This window comes from Carcharodon carcharias, chromosome 12 (genome assembly GCF_017639515.1).
Source record: "Carcharodon carcharias isolate sCarCar2 chromosome 12, sCarCar2.pri, whole genome shotgun sequence".
NCBI lineage: Eukaryota > Metazoa > Chordata > Chondrichthyes > Lamniformes > Lamnidae > Carcharodon > Carcharodon carcharias.
The window spans coordinates 40,647,888-40,669,676 of NC_054478.1; the positions used below are offsets into that span (position 1 = coordinate 40,647,888).

Sequence of the window (21,789 nt, forward strand, 5' to 3'; positions counted from 1 at the left end):
AACTCATATTAATTCTGGACGTTACTGTATAAGATAATAGTCTTGACTGCTTTGTTGACTCTTGTAGAGTAAAATTTCTTCTCTGTTTAAAACCATGGAATCTTGTAGCTTTATTCTCTTAGTAAGTACCTGAGAATTCAAATTTCGTCTACTTTACAACAAAAGTTACTGGTCCCTAACCGGATCATCATAAAATATACATGTTGTTCTGAATAGTCATTTTTAAATAATAGTCTATTAATTAGAGCTAAAAAAACAAAATTAACAATGCAAAAAGTTCACCCTTGAATTGCCTGACTTGTAATGGATTCAATATGGAATTTGCAAAGGATTAGGTAGCTCATTTCACAGCAAATAGAAGGCATGGGGATAGAATTTCTAGTTTGTCACATCTGGGCATAAATTGTGCTCAGATTTGCACTAGTTTTCTGAAATAAAGTTATGGTTTGCTGGTTTCTGTTCAACTTCATAAATGTAAAATCTTCAATTAACCAACATTTTGAAGCATGTTTTTTTTTCTTGATATTTATTGATATATTTAAGCATGGTAACCTGGTGAAGTTTTATTAATACAGCTAAAAATGGATCTATCCTTAAAAAGCATTTTTAATAAGTGTCTAGTTCACCTGGAAGCAACCCAATTTTAAATAACTGAAAATAACTTTGAAAAACTATACAGAACTTTTTAATTCTTGTACAGTAGCCAGTTTCTTAGTATGTTCATTTTGTGAATGTTTCAAAGCTTTTAGAAGTTATCTACTAGTGCCCGTATTCCATTTTCAAAAAATACCCTTAATTTTATAAGCCTCATCGAAGGGCCACAGACATGCGTAATTAACAGAAATTCGCTATGCTGATTATTCAATCTGCCCAGTTTTGTGGGTGCGCTGCTTCCAGAAAGATTTTTTTAAAATCAAGGCAAAGATCACGGGTACTCGATTTGTGCTGGACTTAACTTGCACAAGAACAGGAATAGATAATTTATCCTCTCAAACCTATTCTATCCTTAAATGAGATCATTATTGCTCTCTGGCCTAGCTCCATATAACCATCTTTGCCCCATATCCCTTTGGTTGACAATCTTATCACCCTCAGACTTAAAATTAACAATTGATTTTGCATCCATTATCATTTGTGGAAAAGTTACAAATTTCTACCACACTTTGCATGTAGAAGTGCTATCTAATTTCACTTCTAAAAAGGCTGGCTCTTACTCTTGACTATGCCCTCTAGTCCTAGACTGTTCAACTAACAGAAATAGTTTCTCCTAATCTATCGTATCTGTTCCCCTTTATATCTTGGAAACTTCAATCAAAACTCCCTTTGACCTGCTGAATTCTAAGGCATACGACCCTAGTTTGTATAATGTCTCCTCATAATTTAACCCTGGGAAATCTGCGCTGTACTTCCTCCAAGGCCAGCATGTCGTTCTTAAGGTGTGGTGTCTGGAACTGCTCACAGCTCTCCAGTAACAAGGACTTTTAAATAGCTGTAGCATAACTTCTATGCCCTTATATTCTAGTCCTCTAGATGTAAGGTCAGCATTAGCCTTTCGATTACTTTCTGGCCTGTTCATGGCATGTTAATCATCTGTGTATCGGGACCCCAAAGTTTCTTTGGACCTCCACTGTTTCTAACTTTTCACCATTTAGAAACTACTCTATTCTATCCTTCTTAGATCCAAAGTGGATAACCTCACATTTGCCTACATTGAAATCTATTTGCCACAGTTTTACCCATTCACTTTATCAACACCTCTTTGTAACGTTACACTTCCAATCTACACTGCTTATAATACCACCTATTTTTGTGTCATCAGCAAACTTTGGGAATGCGGGTTTCTATCCTATCATCTAAGTAATTAATAGATACAGTGACATCCAATACATCCTTGCAGGATACCAGTAATCACCTGGCTGACCAACCGTCCTGGATTTTCCGGGATTGTGCCGTTCTTTTTTTACTCTTTCACAGGATGTGGGCACTGCTGGCTAGACTGACATTTTTGTTGCCTGTCCCTCATTGCCCTTGAGAAGATGGTAGTGAGCCGCCTTCCTGAGCCACGGCAGTCCATGCAGTGTAGGTACACCCACAGTGCTATTAGAGAGGGAACTCCAGGATTTTAACCCAGAGACAGTGAAGGAACAGCGATATAATTCCAAGTCAGATGGTGTGTGGCTTGGAGAGAACTTGCAGGTGTTGGTGTTTCCATGCATCTGCTGACCTCATCCTTCTAGGTGGTAGAGGTCGCAGATTGGGAAGGTGCTGTTTAAGAAGACTTGGTGAGTTGCTACTTGTAGATGGTACACACTGCAGCCAATGTGCATCAGTGATGGGGGGAGTGGGTGCTGAAGGTGGTGGATGAGGTGCCAATCAAGTGGGCTGCTTTTTCCTAGATGGTGTCAAGCTTCTTGAGTGTTGTTGGAGCTGCACTCATCCAGATAAGTAGGTAAGTGGAGAGTATTCTATCACGCTCCTGACTTGTGCCTTGTAGATGTTGGACAAGGTTTAGGGAGTCAGGAGGTGAGCTACCCCCTGCAGAATTCCCAGTTTCTGATCTGCTTTTGTTGCCACAGTATTTATATGGCTAGTCCACTTCAGTTTCTGGTCAATGGTAACCCCAGAATGTTGATGTGGGGGATATTGTAGTAATGCTATTGAATGTCAAGGGGAGATGGTTGGATTCGCTGTTGTTGGAGATGGTCATTGCCTGGCAATTGTGTGGCGTGAATGTTACTTGTCACTTATCAGTCCAAACCTGAATGCTGTCCACGTCTTGCTGCATATGTTCACGTACTGCTTCAGTATTTGAGTCAAGAATGGCGCTGAACATCGTGCAATCATCAGTGAACATCCCCACTTTCTGACCTTATGATGGAGGGAAGGTCATGAGGCATCAGGGAAAGGTGGTGGCGTATTGGCATTGTCACTGGACTAATAATCCAGAGACCCATGTTTGAATCCCACCACGGCAGATAAAAACCTGGAATTAAAAGTCTGATCATAACCATGAAACCATGTTGATTGTCTTAAAAATCCATCTGGTTCACTAATGCCCTTTAGGGAAGGGAATCTGCCACCCTTACCTGATCTGGGTCTCACTCCAGACCCACAGCAATGTGGATGTCTCCATATGGCCTAGCATACCAGTCAGTTGTATCAACCCACTAAAAACAAGTCAATAAGCAATGGTAATGACATAGTGGTAAAGTTGCTGCACTAGTAATCCAGAGACCCAGGGTAATGCTTTGGGGACCCGGGTTCAAAGCCTGCTATTGAATTCAATACAAATCTGGAATTAAAAATCTAATGATGACCATGAAACCATTGTTGATTGTTATAAAAACCCATTTGGTTCACTAATGTTCTTTAGGGAAGGAAATCTGCCATGTGACACCAGACCCACAGCAATGTGGTTGACTCTTAATTGCCCTCTGAACTAGGGTAACTAGGGATGGGTAATAAATACTAGCCTGGCCGGCAACACCCACATCCCATGAACGAATTTTTAAAAATGTACCACCTGGCATCAACCCAGGCACTGAAAACAACAAACTCAGCCCTGCAATGACCTCCTTACAAACATCTGGGGGGCTCACAGACTAGTCATAGCCTGACATAGTCATACTCGTGAAATCATACCTCACAGATAATGCCCCATACACGACCATTACCCTCATAGCAGAGGTGGTGGCACAGTAGTATATAGTAGGGAGGGAGTTACCTTGGGAATCCTCAACATCGACTCCAAATTCCATGTAGTCTCATGGCACCACGTACTATTCCTCAGCTGATGAATCAGTCCTCCTCCATGTTGAACACCACTTGGAGGAAGCACTGAGGCTGGCAAGGGCGCAGACTGTACTCTGGGTGGGGGACATCAATGTCCACCACCAAGAGTGGCTTCATAGCATCACGACAGACCGAGCTGACTGAGTCCTTAAGGACATTACTGCAAAATTGAGTCTGTGGTCAGTGGTAAGGGAACCAACAAGAGGGAGAAACATCCTCACCAGTGTGCCTGCCACAGATGCAACTGTCCTTGGCAGTATCAGTAGGAGTGACCACCGCACAGTCCCATCTTCACATTGAGGATACCCTCCATCATGTTGTGTGGCACTACCACTGTGCTAAATGGGATAGATTTCAAACAGATCTAGCAACTCAGTACTGAGCAACCATGAGGTGCGGTGGGCCATCAGCAGCAGAATTGTACTCAACCACAATATGTAACGTCATGGCATGGTATATCCCCCACTCTACCATTGCCACCAAGCCAGGGATCAACTTGGGTTCAATGAAAAGTGCAGGAGGGCATTCCAGAAGCAGTACCAGGCATACCTAAAAATGAGGTGTCAACCTGGTGAAGCTGCAACACAGAACCACTTGCATGCCAAACAGCATAAGCAGAAAGCAATAGACAGAACTAAGCGATTACACAACCAGCATATCAGATTAAGATCTGCAGTCCTGCCACATCCAGTCATGAACGGTGGTGGACAATCAAACAATTCACTGGAGGAGGTGGCTCCATAAAAATCCCCATTGTCAATGATGGGGGAGCCCAGCACATCAGTGCAAAAGAAAAGGCTGAAGCGTTTGCAACAATCTTCAGCAAGAAGTGCTGAGTGGATGATCCATATCGTCCTCCTCTGGGAGTCCCCAGCAACACAGATGCCAGTCTTCAGCCAATTTGATTCCCTCCATGTGCTATTAAGTAACAGCTGAAGGCACTGGACACTGCAAAGGTTATGGGCCCTGACAATATTCAGGTAGTGGTACTGAAGACATGCTCCAGAACTTGCTGCGCCCCTAGCCAAGCTGTTCGAGTACAGCTACAACAATGGGATCTACCCGGCAACATGGAAAATTGCCCAGGTATGTTGTGTACACAAAATGCAGGACAAATCCAATCCAGCCAATTAGTACCCCATCAGTTTACTCTTGATCATTAGTAAAGAGATGGAACAGGTCGTCAACAGTGCTATCAAGCGGCACTTACTTAGCAATAACCTGCACACTGTCGCTCAGTTTTGGTTCCGGCAGGGTCACTCAGCTCCTGACCTCGTTACAGCCTTGGTTCAAACATGGACAAAAGAGCTAAACTCCAGCGGTCAGTTGGGAGTGACTGGCTTTGACATTAAGGCAGTGTTTGACCGAATGTAGCATCAGGAACCTAGTAAAACTAGAGTCAATGGGAGTCAGGGGGAAAACTCTCCGCTGGTTGGAGCCACACCTAGTACAAAGGAATATGTATGAAGTTGTTGGAGGTCAATCATCTCAGTTCCAGGACATCACTGCAGGAGTTCCTCAAGGTAGAGTCCTGGGCTCAATCATCTTCAGATGCTTCATCAGTGACCTTCCTTCCATCATAAGGTCAGAAGTGGGGATGTTCGCTGATGATTGCACAATGTTCAGCACTATTTGCGACTCCTCAGATACTGAAGCAGTCCATGTCCAATTGCAGCAAAGACCCGGACAGTATCCAGACTTGGGCTGGCAAGTGACAAGTAACATTCAATCCACACAAGTGCCAGGCAATGACCAACAGGAGAGAATCTCACCATTGTTTCTTGACTTTCAATGGCATTACCATTGCTGGATCCCTTACTATCAACATCCTGGGGATTACCATTGACCAGAAACTGAACTGGACTAGCCATATAAATATTGTGATTACAAGATCAGGTTTAGAGTTTGGAAATTCTGTGGCAAATAACTCACCTCCTGACTCCCCAAAGTCTGTCCACCATCTACAATGCTCAAGCCAGGAGTATGTTGACTGTGGCTACAATATTGTGGCTACAAGAGCAGTCAGAGGCTAAGAATCCTGTGGTGAATAACTCACCTCCTGATTCCCCAAAACCTGTCCACTACTACAAGGCACAGGTCAGGAATGTGATGGGATACTCTCCACTTGCCTGGATGAATGCAGCTCCAACAACAGTAAGAAGCTTGACACCATCCAGGACAAAGCAGCCCACTTGATTGGCACCCCATTCACAAACATTCACTCCCTCCATTACCGATGCACAGTGGCAGCAGTGTGTACCATCTGCAAGATGCACTGGAATTCACCAAGCCTCCTTAGACAGCACCTTCCAAACCCACAACTAATACCATCTAGAAGGACAAGAGTAGCAGACACATGGGAACACCACCACCTGGAAGCTCCCCTCTAAGCCACTCACAATCCTGAGTTTGAAATATATCGCCGTTCCTTCACTGCCGTTGTGTCAAAATCCTGGGACTCCCTCCGTAACAGCACTGTGGTGTACCTACACCACATGGACTGCAGGGGTTCAAGAAGGCAGCTTACCACCACCTTCTCAAGAGCAATTAGTGATGTGCAATAAATGCTGGCCTAGCCAGCGATGCCCACATCTCATGAATGAATTTTTTAAAAAGCTGAACATGTTTGTGCCAAAGACACTCGCCTGAGGAGCTCCTGCTGTGATGTCCTGGGAATGAGATGATTGAATTCCAACAACCACAGCCATCTTCCATTGTGCCCGAAATGACTCCAACCAGTGGAGAGTTTCCCCCCTGATTCACATTGGCTCCAGTTTTACTAGGGCTCCTTGATTCCTCACTCGGTCAAATGTTGATGTCAAGGGCAATCCCCCTCACCTCTTGAGTTCAGCTCTTTTATCCATGTTTGAGCCAAGGCTGTAATGAGGTCAGGAGCTGGGTGGCCCTGCCAGAACCTAGACTAAGCATTGTTGAGCCATCAGTTGAGAAGTTTGTCCCACATCCTGGGTTGTATGCATCCCCCTGGCTCCCACAGAGTCAGCAGCAGCACCTACCCCAGGCTCTCTCAAATTCGACAGCCCGTACATCCATCATTAATCATCATGGCAATTAGGGCTCTAAGGGATAGAAACTGATTCTGTCAAGCTTTACATTATTTTTTGGTCACCTTCCATTGATCTTTTGTGTTTTTTATCCATTAACATATTGTCCAATCTGTAAACTGTCTCTATTTCATTGCACTGAAGTCAGCCCTGCCTAAATCTAGAATCGTACTAGCTGATTTGATTTTTTTCTTTTCAAGCACTACATTGAACTTGATCATATTTTGCTATTGGATAAATGTTATTCGCCGTTAGGCCGTTAACTCATTATTCATTGCTAAATCTAATATGGCTTGCCCCCTTGTTGATTTTAGGATATATTGGCCAGGATTTTACGCTTCCCCACCAATGCATCCTTAGGCGGAGCGGAGAGCATGAAATTGAAGGGACGGGATTCTCCCCAGACTCCTTCCCGCCCTGACCACACAGCGTTTTTATGCCGGGGCGGGCAAGACTTCAGATGGGAAGCTCGCCCTTGTCCCAATTGAGGCCCTTAATTTGGTTAATTCGGCTGTTTCCCATCCAGCTTCCATTTTTAGGCTGGCAGGAGGATTGAAGTTGCTTGGGGGAAGCCAAAAAAAATCAATGGAGTTAGATTCTGAGCGAGAAGTGACGGGGAGGGCGGATATGCCTCCATCGCAAGCCCCCTTTTGAAGTCAGGCACCCCCCCCTCCCCTTAAGGCCTGGTGGCCTCCAGACCTCCCTCCAACTGGCCTCTCCCCGATCCAGGGGTCTAGGTGACCCCCCTAGGCTTTCCCTACCCTCTCCACTCTGAGCGTCTGGTGCCCGGACTTAGATTCAGGTGTCCCCCTGCATTTCCTCACCAGTCCACTGTAGCTTTTGTCGCACTCGCGACATGATCGTGAAATAACATCAAGCTGACTCCTAGGACCAAGCTGATGGTTAATAAGGACTGTGTTCTCAGCACCTTGTTTTATGACTGTGAAACATGGACGACTCGCAGATATCAAGAATTTTCCATCCTTATTGTCTGTGGCACATTATCGGTATGTCCTGGCAGGATAAAATCACAAATGCAGCAGTCGCTTCGAAGGCAGAGCTCCCTTGTGCGTTAATACTCATCAAACAGAGGTGGCTTCGTTAGCTTGGGCACATCCGCAGGATGGAAGACAGTCGCATACCAAAGGATGGAGAGGTAGCCAGAGCCAGTTGACCATTGGGACACCCAAAGCTCTGCTTCAAGGATGTTTGCAAGTGCGACATGAAGGCCCTAAATGTCACTTCTTGCATCAGGGAGTCACTCGCTGATGACAGAGGAAAATGGCAACACCTCCTGTGGGGGCTGCAGTGTGCCAGCAGGATGACCAGTGGCTTGACAATAGGCGCCAACATGGAAAACAACCCACAAGGACACTTGGAAGCTTCATGTGCAGCACTTGAGGCAGAACCTGCCTCTCGAGGATTGGCCCCCTTCAGCCATCATAAGACACCCCATCTGAAATGGATTGCTTGCTGCACGTCCATCATCTTTTGTAGATGGAAGGATGCTGATGGTCAGTTATTAAATCATACAAGTTAGGATTTGCTCTCTCAGCTCTCAGTGTGATGATATGAGATGAATGTGACTGGAAGTAAGGTGTGCAGTGCCTGAAATGAAGTTTTTTTTGAGAAAGCAGATTTCAGTCTAAATAACAAATGTAAATATTGACCATAGGACACTTGTCCTATTTTTTTGTCACCGTGTCTCAAAACCAACTAAGTGTCAATTATGGCCAAATTGTGTCACGTTTTGTGCTCAAGTCTGTCAACTAGGAACTGTGTTGAGTTTAAGGCCTACATCCAGGAGAAAATGCAAACTTTTCACCCTCTCATTTGGGCTAGATTTAGATCCAAAGGCCTGCTACTCATGACTCCTCCCTCTGACCCCAGAAACATCAGTGGGGTCAGGGACGGAGGCTGTGAGTGGGCACATTTGAAAAGAGCAGTGTGCTAATCTTCTGCACAATCCTGTCTATTGAAAGGAGTCTGAATTTCTGAATTGACAGCATTGTTCAATTGATTTTTCTGATCTCTTGCAGCAGTGATTTAAGATAAATTTTGTTCATCCGCACTTACAAGGTAAAAGGCATGTGAAATGTTACAAAATTAATCAAAACAAATTCTCCATTGGTAGCGATTTGGACTATCTACTTATCAAATTTGGTAGCTCATGTAACCTTTTTATATCCAGAGACTATTGAGTCATGCTGCTCTCCTTGGCAATACTTCTGAGCACAGTAATGAACTCCACATGGTAAACACATGAACTAGTTCAGCTTAAGTTTAATTACTGCGATAGCAGAATTATGCTTCAACTTTTGCTCTGAACCCCATGTCTTCCATATGGGTGAACATGTAGCCAAATGGGCTTCTAAATTTTAGAATGTTGTTGTCCTGAGATTACTGTCATGATGAAAATGCTAACAGCTGATAAAGGCCTTTGAAGAAGTATATAAAAAGAAAAAATGAAATACTTGCATTTATATAGCATTTTTCTGGGCCACTAGACATCTCAAAGCATTTTTATAGCCAAAGAAGTACTTTTGATGTGTAGTCACTGTTGTGATGCACACAGCAAACTGCCACAAACTGACCAGGTAGTTTTATTTTGTTGATATTGATTGAGGAATAAATGTTGATCAGGTGTCTGGGGATAACTCCCCTACTCTTCTTTGAAATAATACTGTAGGATCTTTTACATCACAACAGGCAGATGGAGTCTCAATTTAATGTCTCATCTGATAGACAGCACCTCCAACAGTGCAGAAATCCATCAGTACTGCACTGGACTGTCAGTATTTTTTTAAACACAAATGGTATTTTAGATCTTACCTACTCCACTTCTGGAACTCCCAGTTTCCTTCACTTTGCCACCTATCTCCTAACTTAAAAACTCCTCAAACGACCCTCTTCACCTGTGCCTTTGCATTCACTCTTTTTACCATCTCTATTTTACCCTTTTCTCCTCCTGCTCAGCATTCTATTTGTTGTGTTTTGCAAATGAACAGTATTATAGAAATACAAGCTGTTGTAATATATAGGATCCTCCACTCCTACAATCCTCCACCATGGTTCCTGCCCCTACCCAAAATATTCTCTGTTCATTATCATCCAAGCCTCATGTGTGCCTCCATTTCCTTCAACCCCTACCTTAAAGACACCAGATAAATGCAAGTTGTTGCTATACAAGGGACAGGAAAAAAGGAGCAGTGCAGTGGTGCAGATGCAGAGGGTACACATGAACATGCCAAGTAGGAAAAGATCATTTTGGTGAGGTAAGTGAGGCCATGGCAGGATTTAAAGCAAAGACAAGAATCTTAAAGTCAGTTGCCTGGGGAATGGATAACTGATGGAGCTTGCAGAGTATGACATAATGGAGTGCCTGCAATGTATGAGTAAAATGAAGGGATAGTAGTATCACGGAGGTAGACTTAGGCAGAAATGCAATGACCATGAAATATAATAAAAGACTTGTATTTCTATAGTGCCTTTCATGATCATCAGATGTCCCATAGCATTTTACAGCCAATGAAGTGTTCTTGAAGTGTAGTCCATGTTTTAATGTAAGAAATGCGAAAGTCAATTTGCACAAAGCCAGCTCCCAAAAACAATAATGTGACAACGACCAGATAATCTGTTTGTGAATACTCAGCAGGTCTGGCAGCATCTGTGGTGAGTGAAACAGCGTTACTGTCTGGAATTTTTTGCAAAGGCGGCAGCTCTGCCCTGGCTCAAAAGTCAGGGCAGAGCACTCCTCCGCAGGGTTGGAAAACCAGGCCCAAATTTTATGGTTGGCATGCTATTAATTGCCTGAGGTCATGGCTTCAATCCGTCATTCACCCCCCCCCCCCCCCCCCAACCCTTCCACCGGCAAAATGTCCTGCCTCCAAGAGCAGCTGGCTGACGGTTCTCTAGTCCCAGCAATGCCACCGGGAGCAGTGGCTACTGCTGGGACTGCAGCTAAACTCCCAACTCAGAGCCATGGAGGAGGCAGGATACCAAGGTAAGTCGGGGCCAAAAAGACAGGCCCCCGGTTGGGGTGGGTAACAAGACAGAGCACCAACATTATTGGATGGGGTGTCTCTGTGGAGCATAGCGTCCCTGACCAGGAGGGAACCACTCCCCCCACCAAACCCACAAGAGGACCTTACCATGTTGTGTGGTCTCCCCATCACCCCACACCCCAACCTCTGCTAAAACACCAGTGGTAATAAGAGGTGGTCATTTAAAGGCCTCAGATGGCCCATGAGCAGGCGGGCCACCAGAGTCAATCTCGCCACTGGTAAGATATCAGTGAAGGCTTGCAAATAATGAGCGCAGGAGCATGGTGCCCCCTTGCCATGGCACCCAATTTTAGACAACCCCCACCTGCCAGCCTGCTTCCGGGGTGGGGGGCAGTTGTGAACCTCCAGCCAGTATTTCACCTTTGTGACCTTACATCAGAGCTGGGAAAAGTTAGAAATGTGTTAGGTTTTGAGAAGTGTTAAGCGGGGGAGGGACGGTGGGAAAAAGAACAAAAGGGAAGGTCTTTGATAGGGTGGCGGGTACGAGAGATTAAATGACAAAATGGGTCATGGTGCAAAAGCCAAGATTGAATTAATTGATGACCTCATAGGCACCCTTAAATAGCGACGATCATAAAATGATTGAGTTTTACATTCAGGTTGCGGGAGAGAAGAGAGGGTCTTAAATAAGGGCAATTATAAGGGCATGAAAACAAAGCTAGCTAAATTGAACTGGCAAAGTAAGTTAAAGGATAGGCCAATAGAGATGCGGTGGAAGACATTTAAGGGGATTTTTCAGGATACACAGAATAGATATATTCCAACGAGAAAGATAATTCCTAGGGATGACCCACCATTTGTGGTTAAATAAAAAAGCTAAAGATAGTATCAAACTTAAAGAAAAATCATATAATTGCGCAAAGATGGGTGGCAGGTCAGAAGATTGGACAGAACAGCAAAGAATTGCTAAAAGATTGATAAGGAAGGAAAAAATAAAGCACAAGTGAAAGCTAGCAAGAAATATGAAGGCACAGTAAGAGTTTCTACAGCTATTTGAAAAGAAAAGAGTTAAAGTGAATGTCCTATAGAAAGTGAGTCTGGGGAAATAATGATGGAAAATGAGGAGATGGCAGATGAATTGAACAGGTATTTTGCATTAGTCTTCACTATAGAGGATATAAGTAACATCCTAGAAATAGCTGTAAATCTGGAAATGGAAGGGATGGAGGAATTCAGGAAAATTACAATCGCCAGGGAAGTGGTACTGAGCTGCGGGCTGACAAGTTACCGAGTCCTGATGGACCTAAGGACCTCTTAGGGCCTTTAATGAAGTGGCTAGGGAGATAGTTGATGCGTTAATTTTAATTTCCCAAAATTCCCAAGATTCAGGGAAGGAAAATAACGCATGTAACTCCTTTATTCAAAAAGGGAGGGAGAGACTGAAAATAGGAAACTACAGGCCAGTTAGCTTAACACCTTTCATAGGGAAAATGCTAGATACTATTATTAAAGACATTATGACAGGACTCCTGAAAAAATTCAAGGTAATCAAGCAGACTCAACATGGTTTTGTGAAAGAAAAATCATGTTTAACCAATTTATTGGAGCTCTTTGAAGAAGTAATGTGTGCTGTGGGTAAAGGGGAACCAGTGGATGTACTGTACTTAGATTTCTAGAAGGCATTTGATAAGGTGCCACGTTAAAGGAAAAATAAAAACTTATGGTGTTGGGGGTAACATCTTGGCATGGATAGAAGATTGTCAAACTAACAGGAAACAGAGGGTAGGCATAAAAGATAAAAGCAAAATACTGCGGATGCTGGAAATCTGAAACAAAAACAGAAAATGCTGGAAAAACTCAGGTCTGACAGCATCTGTGGAGAGAGAAACAGAGTTAATGTTTCGAGTCCGTATGACCTCTAAAGAAGGGTCATGTGGGCTTGAAACATTATCTGTTTCTCGCCCCACAGATGCTGTCAGACCTGCTGAATTTTTCCAGCATTTTCTGTTCTTGTAGTGGGCATAAAAGGGTCTGTTTCTGGTTGGCGGGATGTGATGAGTGGTGTGCTACAGGGATCAGTGCGGGGGTCTCAACTTTTTACAATTTATATAAATGACTTGGATGAAGGGACTGAAGGTTTGGTTGCTAAATTTGCTAAAGATAGGTAGGAAAGTAAATTGTGAAGAGGGCATAAGGAGGCTACAAAGGGATATAGGTAGGTTTAGTGAGTGGGCAAAGATCTGTCAAATGTGAAATTGTCCATTTTTCCAGGAAAAATCAAAAAGAAGCATATTATCTAAATGGTGAGAGATTGCAGACCTCTGAGATGCAGAAGGATCTAGGTGTTTTAGTGCATGAATTGCAAAAGTTAGTGTGCAAGTACAGTAAGTAATTATTAAAGTTAATAGAATGTTCTGTTTATTGTGAAGGGAATTGAATACAATAGTAGGGAGGTTATGCTTCAATTATATAGGGCATTGGTGAGACCACATCTGGTGTACAGTGTACAGTATTGGTGTGCTTATTTAAGGAAGGATGTAACTGCACTGGAAGCAGTTCGGGGAAGGTTTACTAGATAATACATGGAATGGACAGGTTGTCTTATGAGGAAAGGTTTGACAGGCTAGGCTTGTATCCACTGGTGTTTAGAAGAGTAAGAGGCGACTTGATTGAACCATATTAGATCCTGAGAGGTCTTGACAAGGTGGATGTAAAGAGAATGTTTCCTCTTGTGGGAGAATCTAGAACTAGGGGTCACTGTTTAAAAATAAGGGGTTGCCCATTTAAGACCGAGATGAGCAGAATTTTTTCTCTGAGGGTAATGAGTATTTGGAACTCTCTTCCTCAAAAGGCGGTGGAAGCAGACTCATGAAATATTTTTAAGGTAGAGATAGATAGATTCTTAATAAGCAAGGGAATGAAAGGTTATAAAGGCAGGAATGTGGAGTTGAGGTTAAAATTAGATCAGCCATGATCAGTCTCGAGGGGCCGTGGTCTACTCCTGCTCCTTATTTGCATGTTTGTATGCATGTTCGTATGTAAACCAAAGAGAGTTTTAATCAGACAAGTGAAGAAACAAAATATGTGCCTAGAGGAGATGTGAATGACAGGATCATGAATAGCTACCATTCAAAAGTAAAGCAAATGGTTAACAAAGGGAAACAACAGAGAGAAACCAAACCAGCAAAGAAAAAGGAAACAAAATGGGGCAGAGATTACAACCTAAAATTGTTGAATTCAGTGTTGATTCTAGTAGGCTGTAAAGTGTCCGGTCAAAAGATGAGGTGCTGTTTCTCGAGTTAGCTTTATGCTTCATTGGAACACTTCAACTGACTGAAGACAGAAAGGTCAAAGTGGGAGTAAGATGGAGAATTAAAATGACAGGCAACCGGAAGCTCAGGGTCATGCTTGCAGACTGAAAGGAGGTCTTCCGCAAAATGGCCAGACAGTCTGCGTTTGGATTCCCCAGTGTAGAGGAGACCACATCATGATCAGACAAATACAATGTACCAAAATTTAAAAAATACAGTAAATGTAAATTTTGGCTTCACTTAGAAGGAGTGTTTTGGGGCCCTGGATGGTGAGAAGGGAGGAGGTAAAAGGGCAGGATTGCATGGAAAGATGGCATGGGATTTTGGGAATGACTGAGGAGTGGACTGGTGTAACTTCACTGTTCTTATTTGAAATTGTGTCATCGAGTCTTTAATGTCCAGCTAACAGGTTGGATGGGCCTTAGTTTGATGTCTCTACAAGATGACACTTCCAACAGTTCGATACTCCCTCAGTACTGCACAGGAGCGTCAGCCTTGATTTTTGTGTTCAAGTCTTGTAGCGGAATTTTCCGGTCCCGTTGGCAGAGGACGTCATGGTGGGAATGAGCGGACACAATGGCGAGAAGCCAAAAAATCAGTTTAAGCCATCGTGAAGTCAGTTTGCGATCGCCCGTTCCATCCATCAGTGGCGGACTGTGTTTCTTGCTGCCGCACGTCGGGAACCTAATTTCAATACTTCAGCGCTGCTCACTGGAATCATCCCCCCACACTGGATCATCCAGGTACCTTGGCATGATTGAATGCCAGCGTGTTTCACAACTGAACATAAACGATGTGCATCTGGAGAGCTGCATTTCGCTCTGAACTTTGAGGATTATTTGCCTACCTTGCTTCAGACAGCACTCGTGGTCATCAACATCAGGCTTTGCAGGCAGCGCCACATCACTTTTAGGGGGGCTCACAGGCAGGTGTCTGCCTACCAGACCAGCCATAAGGCAGGGATGACTTTTAAATGACTGCAGGGCTAGGGCTTGCTTGGGGAAGAGGGAGAAGTGGCCTCAGGCAAGGGAAGAGGCTGCAGGGCAGGGGCTGTACTGGGGAAGGGGAGTATCCCAGGGTGTATGTGGGGGCACATGTTGATCTGTGCAAGTGGCCTCAAGATGGTGAGGGCTGAGGAGGCAGTCCTCCAGAGGAGATGAGGCCAGATAGAGATGTGAGGTTGTGTGTGAGAGAGTGAACGGTGATGTCCCTTGTACTGGCATTGAGTGAGATGCTAGTGAATGTGTGATGGGCTTGGGAGTGTGTGAGCTTAGAGTGATGAGATGGTTGCCTACCCTGGCGGCACGGATGAGATCATTCATCCCTCTTTCTACAGTGGATTACCAACCTCTTCTGTGCAGCATTAGCACTGACCACCACTGCCACCGCCTCCCAAGCCGGAGTGGTGAGATTGCTGGACCTCCTGGGGCCAAAGCGGAGGTGGAGGACTTCACGTCAGGCCTCCAATAGGCCAGTGATGGGTCACTGAACCCTTCTTGGCTTTCATGGCCATGTCTTCACTGGAGCAGTCCTGGGCTGCAAGCATTGAGAACGTGCAGCTGCAGTTTAGATATGGCACCCAGAGTGAGGTAATGGTGAGGCAGGCGATTCAGAGGCTGCCTGCCAGCGTGATGGGGTGATCTTGTGGCTGCATAATTAATGAGGCCGGAAACGGGCAATATGGAATGAAAACCCACTGGCCGCAATGGCGGGTAAAATATTGTTTTTCACGCCCACTACCACACTTAAATCTGGGACGAATCTGCCCCTTGAGTGGGATATTCATTGATTAAAACCCACAACCTTTTGACTCAGAGGCAAGAAGCTTACCAACTGAACCAAGGCTGACACTTGAACAGAATTGTTAAAGGCAGCAGAGAGAGTCAATTCTTGCCATCATTGTTAGAATATCATGTGCATTTTTTTTAACAAACTGCCACAGATCACATTCACAGAGTGCTCTTAATTCTGGAAGCGGCTGCATTCTGTTCTGTCCCCTAATGTTTAGCACAACCTTAGCATGAGTAAAAGGATTGTCAGATTATCTCACCCACTACTGAGAAAAGATGGCCGATTTAAAAAAAAATCTCTCCCACAACCTCCCATTCTGTGCTCTCCTGATTCCAGGTGAGAATGCAGAGAAATCTCCATTGCCACTGCTGTGCTGTTCCATTCCAGACTTGTCACTGAGAAACAACCCACAGTAAAAATCATCTTTAGCTTTGTTTCACTCATTAACAACAGCAAGGCACCAAGCCTGAACCTGGGCCTGAGTTTTACCCTTGGCGGATATGCGTGATCAGCGGACCCGGTAGCAGCCTGGAAACAGACTGCCAACTGCGATTTCACACTGGCTGGTCAATTAACAGATAGCCAGTGTGAAACGCGCGCTGAAAAGCTCAGCGCTGCGAGGGTGGGGTTGGGAAGAGGATGGGCAATGACATCACAGCAGGCACAGCACTGCAAGAGAGCCCTCTGAAGGCAGACAGCTGCCTCAGGGAGCTGCAGACCTGCAAATCATTAAATAAAGGTGGAAAAAAAATGTCCGCAAATCACAATCAAGCACCTGCAAGCATACCTCATTAAAATGCTGTCCGCAAATATTTATTTTTATCTTATTTCATGACGGAGAGTTAATTCTGCCCTTGGATGAGATTTGATGAAAAATTTAAAGGCCGCCTGGCTGATTCGCCTGTCCGCCAACCATAAGGTTGGATGGGCCACAAAAAAATCGCAGACAATTGCGCTGTTAAAAGGCTCAATTTCCCATTTAATTTCCGGCGGGCGCACTTCCGACTTTTGCGCATGCCCGCCCAGTAAAATATCACACGAGTGCGCAAGCACTTGATGCCATCTTGCCCAATTTTATGCCCAATCGGGTCTGGCGCATGCCCGCCTGCCCATAGAAAGTAAAACTCTGCCCCTGATGTTGTGCATGACATGGGCACAATGAGCAAGTTGCCTTCTTGAAGAAGCAGGGATGAATATGAGCAAAGGTTATAACCTGAGCTCCTGCCCGTAACTAGAGCAATGCAATTTTGTGTTTCCATACAATTGTTTACATTTGCTTTATATTTTAATCCTAAAAAATCCTGCTGCTTGAGCTTAAGAAATACACTGGTTTTGAGTGAGGGCTTTTATATAGCTGCTATCAATACCATTTCCCTTCCAGCGGCAGGAATTAATTTTGCCGTGCAGAGTAATACCCATTGTTTTTCTTTTTCACCTTTCCTAAGTTGAAGCACAGTATTACCATTAGGCTATTGTATCTAACAGCTCAGGCAAAGCCAGTCAAAACTGTGGTGTCTATTGAATCTGTGCATGAAGGATGGGACTCCCGCTGCTTTACTGTAAGCGTGACAGAGCCAGACCAGCTAAACTCAGCTGGTTGAGTTAGTAGGTGAACCTGTGACCATGATAGGTTGAAGTCAGCATTTTGCAACCATGCCACTGGGTTCCGAACATTTGTGTGCATTTAAGTTTCAGTCTTTTCATCGTCGTTAATCTGTGTTTATGTGTAAAAGAGCAGCATAGATGAAAAAGTATAACATGTAAAATGCAGATTTTTTTTGCATACTTTTGGGTACTTCAAAGACATGGAGATGTAAAAGGAATTCCTTTGTTCTTAAAAAGTTTCTTTTCTTTTATATAGGTTGACTTGGCTCGCTTTTCCTGGGTAGTTCTTCGTGGCAAATTCAGGTCTCTGCTCACAGCAGAAGCTAGAGAAGATTTGTGACAGATGGGTTTAAGTCACAAACTTGCAGCCTTAGGCAGAATCTGTGGAAGTTTCCAGAGTGTGCCCATATTTACCTGATCAGAGAGAAAGAAAATCTGCAGAGGAAGCTGAGCCTGGCTGCTTGTCATAGCTGACACAGAGCCATCTGCCACAAACCTGTGGCGGCTTTAGATCTCCGATCCCTGCCACCACCCAACCCAAATTAAATACAGATTCATAGCGAAGTTACGATGGTTACACATGTCCCTGTTTCACATGCAGGAGACTATCTGTTCAAAAATATGTGGCCTGTTGTGTAACCACATTCATGTATCCCATATGTGGTGCCACATTGAATTTCCGGTCGAATCTGTTTTTATCCTTTGTACTGTATGACATGGTGCCTAAATACTTTCTTCTTGCGGACTTGATGGCAGCCAAGCTGCAGCTTCAAAAGCTCACACTTGGCTGTGTTTATACCTAGGTTGCCAGGTTATCGCTCGAGTCCTGTCATGTCCTCAAAGGGCCACAGGGTCTGAAAGGAGGATCAGAGTGCTAGCGGACTAATTGGGCAGCCATCCATGAATTGTTTTCAGGCAAAGATTGCTTCAGTCTCTCCTTTTTTTTATTGTGAATTAATCAGTGTGGTGTGCAAGGATTCTTTAGCAAAGGTATTAATAAGAATTCTGGCAGGTATTCCCCTGATTCTCAGTGTTGCAATTGCAATTAATTAATCTTAAGGAAAGCTAAAAGATAAACAGCTGCAATTCAAACTAGTGTTGAGAGTATATTCTGTGGTGCCATCTATTTGATGCACTGAAAGCAGGGATGTTTTCTTCCCCCCCCCATGCAGACAGTAGGCACTATCAAAATCCACCTCCAACAAACTGATTCATAACTGATTATAGCTGCAAGCAGATGCAGATTCGAGTACATGAATGAAAAGCACAATTAAAGAATAAAGGTTTGCTGGAGTAAATATTACATAAATGTCCAGAAATTTTCAGCATCAGCAATGCAGTATTAATTAACACTTGCCCGAAAGATTGGCAAATAGAGCCCTTTTACTTCTTGAATACCTCACAGCTATGTCACAATGCAAAGGGTTTTTTTTAAATCATGCCGTAGTGCTGTTTGGGGTCATAGCTTTCTTCTCAGCATCTCTTCAGTGATAGTGTGTCTCTGTCGCTTACAGCAATGTTTTTTTGGCTTTTAGATAGACTTGGCTTTTTACTCTGGAAAGCTGATGGTATGACACCAGGCCAGGAAAATATAAGCAGCAGTAAAAAAAAACTTGGCGAGATAGGACACAATGAATCTCTAGTTTATGTACTTAATTTTAAGAAAAATGTTTTATGAGTAATGTTGTTTGTTAGGAGCAGAATGTGCTTAACTGTGGCATTAATAGACTTCGCAGAGGTTACTCAGGCCCCTGGGTACATCACAAAACTGTCCTCCTACACGATAGAGCGTGCAGCTGCAATTTAGCCCCAGGCACACCTACCCACAGTCACTATCTAATGCATTTTACATTTGTGCAGATGAAAAAGAGGAGGACTTTGCACTCTTTGTTCCTTTGTACCTCACATCAGCTGCCACATGGAAACTGTAGTGTAGGTTTTTCTTTGTCTTTAATCTGTAATTAGGAATTCTGTGTATAGTCTCTTCATTGTGGTTGCCGTCGGAGTTGACAAATATTACTAAGGGATCATGGTAGTCAAGTATAAGGAATAGAATAATACATTATGCCGGTCCTGGGAAGTTTTGGGAGGAGCATTCACTGTTCCCAAATGTAATTTCCACTTAACCGAATCATTGTGTGCTGCAAGATATAAATACTTCCCATGTTCAAAACACCTAAAGGAGGAAAGGGATTGAAAGAAATAATGTTCAGGAATAAATTCTTTCACCTGGTTCCAACGTCAAAACAAGAAGACATTAATGCAATTTTTTCATCATGACTGAAAGTGTCAGGCTGATTCAGATGTGCACATTTGCAGTGCTAAGACTGTGCACCCGCAAATCACAGTGCCGAGGGTTGTAAATTAAAAAAAGCTAAGGTAGTGGCTCATTTTAAGTTAATAGTGGTGGGTTTGATATAATTAACCCTTGATGAGCTATCAAATAATTGTGGAGTGAATGTAAAAAATGTTAAATAAATACTCAATTTAATTGGATTTGTTCACTTTAATAAAATGTCCCATGCTAGCTTGAAGTTGAAGGAGCACTGCAAATATTTACATTTTTTTCTGTTGATGTGGTTATTGCTCTGTTAGCACAACTAGTGAGATTGTTTTTATTTTTAAATTCCTATTGAGTTGGCCTGCAAGAATAACTTTTTAAAAATAAAAACATTTGAAAAGCCCTTGATGTATACTGTATTTTTATTTAACACAGTTTTACACGATGTTCACAATGAATCACAATATGCCTTTTTCTGAAACTGTTTTTGATTGTTTTTCTGATCAGAAATAAATAGTAGGATAAACATGGGGCAAGTAACTCCTCAACTTGAATTCTGCGATTAAAACGTATTAATCAGATCATATGATTGAGGCAACACACACTTCCATCAATCAAATCAGTTTTGTTGCATCCTTTGTTCTCTGTGTAACAGGCCTCAATCTAAGGATCCTTTGTGTTTGGTTTATAAAGTTACATTACAAAAGGGTTTTAAGATTTCCCTGCCGTCTTTTCTTTAACAGGACCTTTTGATCCTAAACCTGCTGTGGCTAGTGAAATCCTCACCCATTCTTGAGGACCCCCACATCATTGGAATTTGAATAGACCTACCTGAAGGTCTTAACTCTCCATACAGCATTAGTTGTCCTCCAGTTTGGTCTATTGTTCTTGTGGATAGAAGGGGGTCTCGGGGCACCTTTTGTGCATCTCTTGAGTGACCAAAGGTGCTTTCTATGTGAGTTATATTCCCCTGGAAATAAGTAACCAGGAAGAAAGAAATCCATATACCTCATTTCCTGCTATCTGTATTTAGAGCTGAGGAGCAGGGGGTCATCTTAACACACTAGTCTACCTTAATACCTTCAGACATTAGATGCATAGAAACTCACTGAATGACTCCTAAACTTTCATTGCATGCATCATCCCCTACTGTGCTGTGTTACAAATCACATTGACAAGGAGCTTTCACCCCCACCCCCCTCTACTGAATTTTTAGTTTTGTTTAAATTTACATAAGGATCTTTTGTGCATTAGTTTATTTCCATGTCAGTACATTCTGTTGGGGTCTTATGCATAACCATCCAATAAAAAGTTTTAGCAATATTCAGGATTTGGCAAAATCAAGCTGAAAGTTTTGTAATCATTAAACAAAATGAGAAAAATAACAAAGGAAATCTGCACATATACCTTCAACATTGAAATAGAATAAGAACACATTCATTATTTCAGATTAGACTTAGTGAATTGTTTTATACATTCAAATACTCTATTGCTTACAATGTTATTTTAAGGCTGCTCTACACAATCCTACAGCATACTAATAATTGGGGCATTTGTTTTTGAGGTTTAGGGTTCTTCTTAGTTTGGCTTCCACTGCTTGAAGAAGCAAGTGACAGGCTTGTTTTAGAGTGAATTTTCTCAGTATTGACTCTGATAGTAAAGGTCCTTGGATAGTGGAGAATTCCACCTTACAAGCAGGAAAAGCGGATATAGCTCAATCACTCGACAACAAGCATTCCTCCTGTCAGCTAGAAACAGAACAATATGGATAGCCAGTTTCAAAAAGTGTGCTGAAGATCATTCTATTCTCATCACCAATGAAAGCACATAGACCATGTTGGGCAAAAAAAGTAAAAGATAATGCAGAACAATCCAGGATTTGGAAATAATAGATTTTATTTTAAAGTGACTCCCCCTCTCTTTACTGTGCTCAAAGACCACAA

General features: G+C 43.1%; 1 protein-coding gene across 6 annotated transcripts in view; it reads left to right on the plus strand.

Moving 5' to 3' along the window:
- gtdc1 (glycosyltransferase-like domain containing 1) overlaps nucleotides 1-21,789 on the plus strand; it is a 426,961-nt gene that overhangs the window by 358,678 nt on the left and 46,494 nt on the right. Inside the window, exon 11 of one of the 6 annotated variants that reach the window (XR_005944630.1) lies at nucleotides 17,822-17,932. The exons of 3 other annotated variants lie outside the window; for them this stretch is intronic. Coding sequence is in view for 1 of the 3 variants with exons in the window: in XM_041201717.1 (XP_041057651.1) it covers nucleotides 17,822-17,905 (84 nt within the window). In the remaining 2 variants the exon portion in view is untranslated. Of the gene's footprint in view, nucleotides 1-17,821; nucleotides 20,100-21,789 lie in introns of those variants that run through there. 2 more of the 6 variants (XM_041201717.1, XM_041201718.1) reach the window with 2 other exon arrangements.